Source organism: Eublepharis macularius, chromosome 16 (genome assembly GCF_028583425.1).
Source record: "Eublepharis macularius isolate TG4126 chromosome 16, MPM_Emac_v1.0, whole genome shotgun sequence".
NCBI classification, from domain to species: domain Eukaryota; kingdom Metazoa; phylum Chordata; class Lepidosauria; order Squamata; family Eublepharidae; genus Eublepharis; species Eublepharis macularius.
Window position 1 is genome coordinate 16,779,162 of NC_072805.1, and position 12,914 is coordinate 16,792,075.

At 46.1% G+C, this 12,914-nt stretch overlaps 1 protein-coding gene across 4 annotated transcripts in view; it reads right to left on the minus strand.

The window, feature by feature from the left end:
• Nucleotides 1-4,837: 4,837 nt before the first annotated feature.
• The window catches only part of ST3GAL2 (ST3 beta-galactoside alpha-2,3-sialyltransferase 2), a 69,894-nt gene continuing 61,817 nt past the window's right edge, over nucleotides 4,838-12,914 (minus strand). For all 4 annotated transcript variants that reach the window (XM_055000406.1, XM_055000404.1, XM_055000405.1 and 1 more), the window contains exons 5-7: nucleotides 12,668-12,713; nucleotides 10,718-10,837; nucleotides 4,838-9,401 (exon numbers count right to left, since the gene is read on the minus strand). In XM_055000406.1, the coding sequence (XP_054856381.1) occupies nucleotides 9,228-9,401; nucleotides 10,718-10,837; nucleotides 12,668-12,713 (340 nt within the window). In that variant the 3' untranslated portion in view covers nucleotides 4,838-9,227. The remainder of the gene's footprint in view (nucleotides 9,402-10,717; nucleotides 10,838-12,667; nucleotides 12,714-12,914) is intronic.

Genomic DNA, 12,914 nt, shown 5'->3' on the forward strand with positions numbered 1-12,914 from the left:
ACAGCTCACTTCTTCAGATACTGTTTAGATACCTCTGAAGAAGTGAGCTGTGACTCAAAAAACCTCATGCCCTACCACAAATTTTGTTAGTCTTATAGGTGCTCATGGACTCTAGTTCGTCCTACTGCAAATGATGAGTCGTCAACAGCAGCAACAGAGCATCAACAAAACTTTCTGTTGCATCTTCCTCAGTCATCCCCTTCTGGCCACCATACCCCCCCCCCCCCCGAGAGATTTCTGCGTTTTTAAAGAAGTTGGTTGTTGTTGTATTGTTATAGCATTATACAAACTATAGGAATATAGCAGCTACCAATGTTAGGGAGGGGGAAAGGCCAGCCAAAAGCCCTCCGATGACATTGGAGGCAATAATGACTGTAAAATGGCACCAAAGTGGTCAGGTTTGAAATTCAACCCCCCTCCCATCCACATGGTGTGCAAATTTGCTTTGGTTGCAATCTTTTTGGGAAGACTGTAGCAAAGCAGATTTGGGGGAAATCACAGAGAAGCATGGGAAAAGTTGGAAAAGGGACAAATTACAGATCATGTGAGAATGCTTCAAAACAGAGTGCTCCCCATTTGGATGCCAAGGGAGAAAAGTATGCTTATGTGGAAGCAGATTTAGCCACAGCAGTCTGACATTCTTTCAACAAAAGGAGCCCCCCCACCTACCAAGGGAGACCCTTTCCTGAGCTGCTGAATGCCCCTCTTCCCCAATTTCCCTCCTCATAGTCTGAGAGCTAAACTACACGAGACGAATTACACGAGGATGCTCAAGTGAAGGGAGATGCAATGTTAGCTGGGAAGCGTAGTTTGAATTTTACCTCTCTCTATAGAACCGGCAGAGATCGCTTCTCAGAGGGTTTGCCAATAACTGACAGAGCCTTCAGGGAGGCAAAGAGGAAATTAACAAACCCTCTTTGCTGGCGCTGTAGAGAGAGGTGAAATTCAACTATACTTCCTGGCTAACATTGTGTCTCCCTTTAGTTGAGTGTCCTTGTGTGATCTGTCTCCTTTAGTTTAGCTCTGAGAGACTGGTGTAATCAACAGATACAACAAAAAGGTAAGACAAACACATGCCTAAAGCAGCAGCCACGGCATTGTCAGCAGGGCCGATTCCACACGACTTACCTGAACCCGGGACGATGCGCTACGTTGCGGATCATGCCGGGGAAAACGTGAAATACCGCATTTTCTCGCACGAGTTTTGCATGACGTTGCACAAAACTCGCGCGAGAAAACACGATATTTTGCGTTTTCCCCCGCATGATCCGCAACGTAGCGCAACGTCCCGGGTTCAGGTAAGTCGTGTGGAATCGGCCCAGGGCTGCAAAGGCCTTCAGCACCCATGAAGAGTGGGAATGGTTCAATCATAGCTTTCAAGGTGCCCTTTGACTGGAACTGCTCAAAACAAGGGTTGCCCTATACCAGGGGTGGCCAAACTCACTTAATGCAAGAGCCACATAGAATGAATATCAGATGTTTGAGAGCCGCAAGACATGATGCATTGAAGTGAATTCAGATGAGGAGGTGGGTTTAGGGGAGTGTCCTGAAAGTGACATCACAGGAAGGGGTGGGGTTTTGGTGCAGCATGCTGGAAATGACATCATTGGAAGGGGTAGAGCTATCACCTGACCTTTGACTTGGAAGTGACATCACAACAGTGACGTTACATCCTTGCTAGGCTTCTCCCCTAAAGTCCCCAGATATTTTCTGAGTCAGACCTGGCAACTCTGACATTTTTATTTAAAATATGAAAGATGTGGAAAGAAAGGAAGGAAGGAAAAAAGGAAAAGGGAGGAAAGACATGGAAAGAAAGAAGGAAAGGGAGGGAAAGACATGGAAAGAAAGGAGGAAAGGGAGGGAGGGAAATAAACTAGACTAAAATAAAATGTATGGCCACGGCAATACTCAAGAGACCTCCAGGAGCCACACAATATGTCTAGAGGAGCCACATGTGGCTCCCAAGCCACAGTTTGGCCACCCCTGCTCTATACTCTCCTTGGGCAGACAGAACAAGTTCTGCTTGATCAAACTGGGAGGTTTTGAGGTTTTTTTAAGACATAGGTGAGATGGTTGTTGTGGGTTTTCCGGGCTGTATTGCCATGGTCTTGGCATTGTAGTTCCTGACGTTTCGCCAGCAGCTGTGGCTGGCATCTTCAGAGGTGTAGCACCAAAAGACAGAGATCTCTCAGTGTCACAAGTGTGGAAAAGATGTTGGCAGGTCATTTGTATCTACTCAGGAGGGGTGGGGTTGAGCTGAGTCATCCTGTAAGAGTTTCCCCATGTGTGGAATGCTAATGGCGGGAGGCTTCACTGTATCCTGAGGAGGTTCTTTTGCATATGGATTGGGGCTTGATGTGCTAATCTTCTCTGCAGGGCTATTGTCGGGTATAGAGTGTTTTCAGAACTGGAAACCATGCTCTGTTCATTCTTAAGGTTTCTTCTTTCCTGTTGAAGTTTTGCTTATGCTTGTGAATTTCAATGGCTTCCCTGTGCAGTCTGACAAAGTAGTACATTTATCATTTGGAGCCATGGGGAGGAAGAACTGATGGGGTTTTTGAATCATCTCAACAACATCCACCTGAACATACAATTCACAAAGGAGAAAGAAATCAAGGGAAAACTCCCATTTCTGGAGACCTTGGTCATCTGCAAAGCAAACTTTCAGTTAGGTCACAAGGTCTACAGGAAACCAACTCACACTGATCGGTACTTACACAAAAACTCCAATCACCACCCCCGACAGAAAAGAGGCATAATGAAAACATTAGTGGATCATGCAAGACGGATATGTGAGCGGCACTTTCTCAATGAGGAAATTAATCATCTAAACCACGCACTTCAGGCAAATGGCTACTCCAGAAATGAAATCCGAAGAGCAATCAAACCCAGGATGAATCAAACAACCAAGGAAAAACAGTCTCCTACAGGAAAAGTGTTTTTGCCATATATCAAAGGAATTACTGATCAGATGGGAAAGCTTATGAAAAAGCATAACCTTCAAGCAGTATTCAGACCCACCCGAAAAATACAACAGATGCTACGATCAGCAAAAGACAGTAGAGACCCCCTCACCTCTGCAGGAGTATACCGTATACCCTGCAGCTGTGGACAAGTTTACATCGGGACCACAAAGCGTAGCATCCAGACAAGAATAAAAGAACATGAAAGACACTGCAGACTTGGACAACCTGAAAAATCAGCAGTGGCTGAACATAGCTTAACTCAAACAGGGCACAGTATCTTATTCCAGGACACCAAAATACTGGACAACACTTCCAACTACTTTGTCAGACTGCACAGGGAAGCCATTGAAATTCACAAGCATAAGCAAAACTTCAACAGGAAAGAAGAAACCTTAAGAATGAACCGAGCATGGTTTCCAGTTCTGAAAAACACCAGGCTAACAAAGCACTCTATACTCAACAATAGCCCTGCAGAGAAGATTAGCACATCAAGCCCCAATCCATATGCAAAAGAACCTCCTCAGGATACAGTGAAGCCTCCCGCCATTAGCATTCCACACACGGGGAAACTCTTACAGGATGACTCAGCTCAACCCCACCCCTCCTGAGTAGATACAAATGACCTGCCAACATCTTTTCCACACTGTGACACTGAGAGATCTCTGTCTTTTGGTGCTACACCTCTGAAGATGCCAGCCACAGCTGCTGGCGAAACGTCAGGAACTACAATGCCAAGACCATGGCAATACAGCCCGGAAAACCCACAACAACCATCGTTCTCCGGCCATGAAAGCCTTTGACAATACATCATAGGTGAGATGTTCAAACGGCCTGACACACAGAAAAATGACTGAGAGGGAAATATGTGAGGGGAGCTGGGAAAAAAGGGGTTTTACAAGCTGCAGGGAAAATGCTAAATTGGCCAAATGAAACAAGGCAATCAGTCCTGGAGGTATGCAAGAAATTTCACCATTCACAGCCTTGTTACCGTGGCTGGATAAGAGCAATTGACAAACACTCCGGGTATACTGTTCAGGAAACAGTGCCATCCCTTAGTACAGGTGAAGTTGTGAAAAGGTTAAGTATTGGAGAAGGGGTGTGACAGAAAGATGGGATGATGGGTCCCATTTAGAAGCCATATTCTTAAGTAAATTTCTTGGACGAAGAGTGACACCACAGGAGAATAGGTCCAGAGGAGTTAGCCGTGTTAGTCTGTCATCGCAAAATAGCAAAGAGTCCAGTAGCACCTTTAAAACGAACCTTCTTTATTGTAGCATAAGCTTTTGAGAACCACAGATCTCTTCATCAGATGCATCTGACGAAGAGAGCTGAGGTTCTTGAAAGCTTATGCATCTGATGAAGAGAGCTGAGGTTCTTGAAAGCTTATGCATCTGATGAAGAGAGCTGTGGTTCTCGAAAGCTTATGCTACAACAAAGTTGGTTAGTCTTAAAAGTGCTACTGGACTCTACTATTTTGCATCATAGGAGAAATGTACTGAAGTACTTATTTCTGCAGAGGTTATCATGCCTACAAGAGTAAAGCCACACACACACATTCATCACCGGAAGCATCCTGATTATGCTACTACTCACATGTAAACCAGAAAGAAAGAAAGAAAGATGGGCTAAGCCACTGGGACCATCACGTAATGATTTGCTTGATGGGATTCAGAAGCCATCATTGGATAATCTAGCATTGGGGAGTCTGTGCCCATGGCTGCATACATCTATGCAGTATATATATGTTAGCACTGATAATTAGAGATACCGGATTTTTAGTGGTCTAGTAAACACAGGCACCTTCCCTCTGGCGAGCTTGTTCAAGACAGCTAACCCCTCCAGCCTCCACAAAGAAACAACACAACAGGAAATTAACAGGCGAAAGAGGGTTCCGATTTTATTTTGTACAACAGAAGACAAAATAAATCCAGTCTCTTCCAATTGTAGAATGTGATTTTTTTTAATGCAAAAATGGAAGGCAGCACAGTTGTGTGTGTAATACTGGTACTGAAGAGCAAGCAACTAGGACAAAGAAAAATAGTTTTTTTAAAAAAGGATTGGAGCCATGATTTCCTTAGCTTATAAACAGTTGATTTGTCAGAGGTTTGTATATGGAAGTGGCAAGATGCAGAGGCAATGGGCAAGACTTTTGTCCAGGCAAGAAAACAAGCCCTTTTGCTGATTTTTATAAGGCCACAAGCCTTCAAATGCCCCACCCCAAACATCTGGATCTCACAGAGCAGCTGTGAACATTTGGCAAGGTGTTCTAGAATGCCAGAGCTGGTCCTCGTCAGTTGGGATGTTTCCTTTTCTAGAACTGCTTGCCTTCACTCTTCTCAGCTTCTACGTCGTCACACCCTTCTTACAACTGCAACCTAGATTCAGTTCACAGCCAGCTGTTTTGGTTGCTGTGAGAAAGCATACTAGGGTTCCTTCACAACCATCAGGGTGCATTTTCACCCTAGCTACAGCCTCGAGGCCCAAAAAGAGTTGAAGGCTGCATCCTGCAGGCTGTAAACAAGGTTGTGCTTCCAATTCCTCCCATGTGGCCATCTGTACTCCTGTGAGAAGAATGGCCAAATGGAGACAGAATCAGATCTACAAGACAGAAAGGGGTCTTGGCCACAGGGTGCCTGGCAGCCAACACTGGAGCACCTTGCAAACGAGACACCTGGGATGCGTTTTCATCCTGTGGGCTATGCTCACTCTCCACACAGGTCCTACAGAAGAAAGAGGCATGCTTTGTTCTTCCACAGTTAACAGGAGATGTTCTCCATATGACAATGGGTCAAAGCCACCTGGGTAGTCCCTAGCTGGCTAGTAGAAGGGAGGTCCTAGTTTAAGTTTCCAGTGGCACATCCTTCAGTGTTGGGAGTGTGCACACATCATCACGGTGATTCTGTGGGACGAGGGATGGCGGCAGAGTGGGGGGGGGGGCAGCAGAGGGTAAGCAGGATGCAGCTGGAGGCCAAATAAAAATGGGATCTAGGAGATCCACACTTAGGATCTCTTCTGGGGGTTATCCCCCTTGGGATGAATGAGTAGCCCCATATGGATGTTTTGAAGATTGGGGAGGGAGGTATCCTAAGTGTAAACCCCCTTCTCCCCACGCAAGGTGCAATTACCTTCACAAGGGGGAACGGGTATGTTGTCTCCCCCCTCCCCTTGGAGCAAGACGAACTAGGGAGGATGCACATTGGGAAAATAAGCATGAGATGAAAGGGTTACGTCCCCCCTTCCCTGATCTTCAAAGCAGCGAGGTGAGATTGCTAGTTTGTCCCCCACCCTCCCTCTCACTTGCCTGATTCTACAGCTCACAGGGGATTCCAATCCTCTCTCACCTCTATCAGACCTAGCTTGCCCTCGAGAGTCCCTGACCTTTTATGTCCTCCTCTTGGCAAGTCAGTTTCTTCTCGCTACTGGTAATGGTGGTGGAGGTCAGTTCCCCTGCACTGTTCTTGCCCGTTGCCTCTGCAGACAAGTTTACTCAAGTACATCCAGCAGTTATTGTGAATATGCCCCCCACCCCCCAGTATCCTGCATGCTCCAAGCAGGGATTAAGTGGCAAGACAGAGTCTGGCAGTCTGTGGCAACAAGAAAAACTACAACCTGTTTGCAGAAGAGGGGAGTTGACAGAAGGGAAGGGGGGGGTTCCACCCCCAAGCAACACAGTGAGATGAGAATCTTGTGCTGTGCAAAGTGGCCTTGACACTGAAAGGTCTAGATTGTCTCTTGCAGCTCACTCCCTGATTATCCCGTCACTTCTGTAATAGAGGAGCCAGGTAGGGACCGACTGAAACAAGCTCCTGTCTCCTTTTGGGGACTGGAAACTTAAAACCAACATGTGGCAATACAGGAGACCTTGGCTGGCCATCCCAAACTATTCCCCCCTCCTTTTACAAAGAGAAGCCCCAAATGTCCCCAATGTGGAAAACAAGAAAGGAGCAGCTAGCAAAATAACCAAGCCCCCCCCCGGGGGGGGCTGTGCAGCAAAGAAGTCTCAGGTCTGGTGCAAGAATCGAATGCAGCCAACAGCGCAAGCCAAGGCACTCTTTGTTGCTTGCCCCTGCCCGCCCACCCCACCCCAAACATTTTGGAAACTTTTGGCAAGAAAAAGAAACATGATTTCTGAGAAGGAAGTGTGAGAAGCACATTCCCGTTCATGCAATTCAAGGGGTGGGGGGGAGTCTTGCTTTTCTTTCTTTCTTCAAATTGGACAAGAAGCTGCAACCAAGACGTCACATATTGGTGTGACTTCCTGCAAAGTTACTCTGGCCAGTCCTGCTGATCTCACCCCGAGATGGTTTATCAGCAACCATTTCACGTGACTGCCTTAAGGGCATTAGCAGAATGTTTTCATCTTTTCACAGTTAAAATAAGCATTCTTACAGATCTTAAACCGTCTTGCTCTTCCCTTAATGGAGAAAGCCTAAAAACAAGATTTTGGGAGGATTTTGCCGCACTGCCGGGATGGTCGTAATCTCTTAGAATTCAGCGCTGCCAAAGAAATCACAGAATATGAGGTTCGAGATAAAAACTGGGAGCAAGGTCAGCGCACGCGCTCTCCCAAGAGGTTTAAGTCCCTATTGCAACAAGAAGCCAGTGGCCTCCCCTTGGACCAAAGATGTGCTTCCCCTGCCTTCTCAATTCAGCAACATTTCTTATCAAAGGAATACTTATTTAATACTGTTTGGCATGATTGCACTTCGAAAGTTTCATTGAATTCTTCTGGCTCTTACATTCAATTAAAACAAACACAAAAAACGACAGTGTGAGATTGCATCTAGCTTGACCTTTTTGCATTTTCCAGTTCCACTGTGTGTGTACACCATATGGACAGCGAAGCCCTCCCCATTCTTAGGTCCAGCTGCGCTGCTCTTTTTTCCTCTCTAGGTCAAAACTAGGGAGCATCACCCCAACTTTATCCCCACCCCCAAAATAAGCGCAGACCAGCTGAAGACCATTGTCAAGGCAAAAGCAAGAAGGGACCAAAACAGAAATGCCACCGCTTGGTTCGAAGAAGAATGGCTAGAGCCTCTCAGCCCTCGCAATGAGCACAGATCAGGCCTTATGAGCTATCAGAAGGCAGCAACTGGAGCCCACCTTTCTACATGCCTATCAGCAAAAAAGGTAGAGGTAGAGGAGGAAAATAAACCCTGCTTTGATTATGGGATAAACATAAAGAAATAATTTGCCAAGACAGAAAAATCCCCCGCTCACTCAAACCCAGAACGATAGTGATAGTGATGATGGGTCTGAATGGGAGAAAGGGTAAAAAGTCACAGGATCTACCAATTTCAGTGCCTTTGGCACAGTCTCCTCTTCGGTACCAGTTTGGGCACCTCTTCTTCCTCACGTCTGGCAGTCAGCTTTGCCAACTGCAGGAGTCCGCATAGCTCATCCATCCAGGAAGAATCCATCCATCTCCCCCTAGAGCCAAAAAAAGTCTTCCAATAAGCAGAATTACTCGTTTCTTGTAAGCAAACATCTTCTGAAGTTCACATGATTGTAACCACAAATATGATCAATCTGTTCTACACCTTAAACCTGATTGTTACAAAAGAAAAGAAATTCCCTGGGCAAAAGTGGGAAGCAACTGCCATTTTATCAAAGGAAAGTTGATTGTGGTTTTTTCCCTCCCCCCAAAAAGTTTGTCAAGATTTTAAGTGCTTCTTCTAGTAGTCCTAGTCGAAGCTTACGAGATGGCCAAAAAAGCCTTGCTCTTTGTCATTAGTCCGTGAGCAAACATGCCCGCAAACAGAGAACAGCAGCCCTCGGAGACTCTGGGAAAACAGGAGAAAAATCTGAATGACAGCTTGGTAATCTTCCTCTCCTCCCCTTCGGCTGCTCTGTGCGTTCTTGTTTTTCATTCTCATTCAAAGACAGAAAAAGTACCGCATTTGGCTTTAACCATGACATGGGAGTAGGAGCTGGAAGCTCGCCGACTTGATTGCAAAACTTGTTTCATTTGTACATCCTCTAGATTGGGGAGGGGGGATGTTCTGTTTTTCACCCCCCCCCTTTTAAGAAAAGCCTCCTCACTCTGACGGCTTTCAGGAGCAAAATATTCTGATTTGCTTCTCATGGGTCTTCTCAGGGTGCAGGTACCCCAGGGTTTGATCTCAATGAGCTGGGGAGGGGGATCCAGCAACCAACTCACACACACACACACACACCCTCTGAGGAAGCAAGCTGTTGCAACTGGCCTGTTCACTGAAGGCCAACCCCAAAACAAAACTGAAAGATGCAGCTTGGAGGGGATCAGTTGCCACGATACACGTCGATCTTGCTCGTCTTCTCCAGCATATCAATGATTCCGGCTTCAAAATCGGCATCGTGCACCCCGGTTTTCCGAAACTCTCCTGCATAGCGATTGTTCTCCCAATAGTGGTGCCAGTTGCCACGGCTGTCCGCCCCAAACCCAAAGACGTTCACCTGCAGCCAATGACAGAGAACCATCTGGTAAGCACGTCAGAAGAGCCCTGGCTGAATCAGACCAGAGGTCTATCGAGTCCAGCATCCTGTTTCCCAAGTTGCTCTGGAGGGCCAACAGGACATATACGTTGCTTCTTGCGTTTAAGAGGTTTACTGCCTCTGGATATGGACTCACCGTGGCTTGTAGCCATGGATGGACCTCTCCTCTATGAATCTATCCCCCTTTTAAAGCCATTTATGCTCACAGCCATCCCAACATCCAATGGCAGTGAATTCCACATTTTAATAGAAGACATTCATTCATTCATTCATTCATTTCAAATTTCTATTCAGCCCTCTCCGCAGGCGGGCTCAGGGCAGATAACAACCTATTAAAACACAATAAACATTTTTCATCTCCATTAAAACATCATTAAAACAGCATCATATTTCTATTCATACAAATTTAAAAACAGGATGGCGGACAGCTGTCACAGGGAGGGTTAGAATTTTATACACCCCTTTTTTCAGGCTGGCGGAGGCCCAGCCTCAGCCATGTGCCTGGCGGAACAACTCTGTCTTGCAGTCCCGGCGGAAGGATAGTAGGTCCTGCCAGGCCCTGATCTCAGCAGACAGAGCTTTCCACCAGATGGGAGCCAGGACCGAAAAGGACATGTCTGCCACCCTGAGGGCTGAAAAAAAGTACACTCCCCAGTTTCCAAGGTTTTACCTTTACACAAAAACAAAGACTATTTCTTAATCAAGTACTGCCTTGTGGTTATATACTCCATATGCATCCCTGGCTCTTCTGCCCAAGAGTTCCCCGTTCAGGCAGCTCATGTTGTCAGACACCCTGCATCTCCTCAACCCACTACACGCAACGAGAGATTTTCTCCCATGTTGGATTCTGATGATTTCTGAAGCACAGAAGTTGGGAAATGGCCATGAAAGCAACAGCTGATTCTCCCCTATATTATTCCCTAATAGAACTGTTCAGTAGTTTAGCCAAGCATGGAAGTAAGAAGTTTTTCCATGAACAAGAAGACTGCTGACCGCAGCCGTTGATGTACTCCAAGCTACAGCCAAGGACAGACATTCCTGACTAGTCCCTTAGATGTAAAGCCACGAGAAAGCCTAGGTAAGGAGGAGATACAGCAATGACACTTATTTAAAAAAGCCACACAGCTGCCTCTACCGTGTTTTGTTAACTATGTTAACTGATAAATCTGTCAAATGCTAGACACGGCCACCTTCTCCCCATTCTTCTCCTTTCTTAAGGGCTGCAAATTGCAGAAAAATGCCCTCGGCCATCTCTTTGGGGGTATTTCAATACTTACCTCATCGCAAACGTGTAGCGCAAAGAAGAGCACCAGCATCCCTGTGGAGGGGTAGCGCCCGTGGTGCTCCGTCCATCGGTCATGGATGTATTTGAAGAAAGCGGGATTGTAGATTTGAACCTAAAGACACCAAACAAACACGCACAGGAGAGGAAAGCCTTTAAACACAATGGTTGACCCATGTGTGTGAGTATGAGGTGTGTGTATGACGCTATCTATGGAATGCGCTGCAGCCAAGTTGTCAGTAATCAGATTATTTGGAAACTGCTGTGACAAACAACATGCAGCACACTGGATCTAGAAGCCTTTCCTCAAAGGCTTGAGTTTGGGTTTGGACGGGTCATTTTCTCACCATTTCAGTTCTGATTTGAGACACACAGAGCCAAGCCACAAGTGATGAATGACACTTGCCTGGCAAGTGAACAGACTCACGTGTATTCCTCCCTGTTCACTTGCCCTCCACTTGATCACTACCTGGAGCGCAAGCGGAGGGCAAGTGAACAGGGAGGAATACACGTGAGTCTGTTCACTTGCCAGGCAAGTGTCATTCGTCACTTGTGGCTTGGCTCATAAACGTCGCGGCCTTGGCCAAAAGAGGGATTTTTCAGATACTCGTAAGAAAAAAACTGTCGCCCGTTTGATCATTTACACTGTGGTTTTCACCGATAGCATAATTCTTCTTTTTATATTTTGATTTTAAAGTATCGGGGATTAAAAATACCACATATCCAACTTTCCCCCTTCTGAGTTTGGACTTCTCTTTTTCTTTTCCTGGGGAAGGGGGCAGGTGATGGTGGACAGCCATACATCCTACTCACAGGTAGAACTGCCTTGTTGTGCCCTGCATATTATAATAGTCTCACCAGGAGACACTGTGCCTGTAATACGCCACAGCAGCCGTGGGCCTCATGAAGCCAATCAACACAATCATTTTTCAGAAAAATCAAAAAGAGTCCAGTAGCACCTTTAAGACTAACCAAATTTATTGTAGCATAAACTTTTGAGAATCACAGTTCTCTTTGTCAGAACTGTGATTCTCAAAAGCTTATGCTACAGCAACGTTGGTTAGTCTTAAAGGTGCTACTGGACTCTTTTTGATTTTGCTACTACAGACTAACACAGCTAATTCCTCTGCATCTATTTTTCAGAAAGCTACCTCTGGAGAACAGTAGCGCTAGTTCTTCCTCTGTCGATCCATGGCTCTAGGCAGAACCAACTGGGCCAAAATCAATTGTGCAAAACTGGGCTTCCCCCTCCCGTCATTGCTACTCTCCAGGTTAAGTTAGCAAGTGTGCACTAACAGAGTCTTTTCTTCCTCCCCTGACTGTACTTCAATCTAGTTCCTCTGAACAGGATGTAGAAGTCATTCAAGGAGCAAAGAGCTCTCGCTGCCTGTTGCATACACATCAGGAACGAGCCACGTCGCAGATAACAGATCTGTTACGCAACATTCGGCAAAGACAGCAGTAGCGACCCAGGTATCTCCAATCTTGATTGCCCATTATAATCAGAAAGGGAAGAGATTTTAATTCCCAGCATGCCTTTGGAAGGCAGTGCATGTAGATCAACAATGGGGAATGCCACACCGATCAGCAGCAATATGAGTATTTTGGTCTTTCTAAATCACTCCCCTTATATGTCACTTTGCAGACATCACGGAGTTTTAAACTGACAGGTCCATTATGAGTGACACAGCAGGAGAGATCTCTCCCCCTGCAAAGAAGAACAAGGTTCCAAAGAATCTCCGTCCTTCTGCTGGAGAGGTTTACGGTTTTTTCAACAGCAGGTAGCATGCACTAACCTTCCAGTGAACGGACGGACGGACGGACGAACACACACAGTGCCTTATACTGATTTTATAGCAAATATATAAATGATAAACAAATCTGTGATCATTTACACATTTCATGTTTTGTATCCCCAACCCAATGCAAGGAAGCCCCCCTTTACCTTCTCTTTGTCCACACGAAGGAAGGCTTTCACAGGTGCGTAGGTGCTATAAAAAGAAGAGAGAGAGAGAAAAAGAGAAGTTTGTCTGACACTTTCCCAAGAAATCTCCTCAATGAGCCCGCCTTAACCCCAGACGTAATGGGCTTGTGCAGCCTCTTTCCCTGGACTTCCTTCTCCCCTCACCCCTCAGCCTGCCCTTCACCGCTGCTCCTGACAGATGGGGGACTGTGGGGCTGGCAGCTCCTAA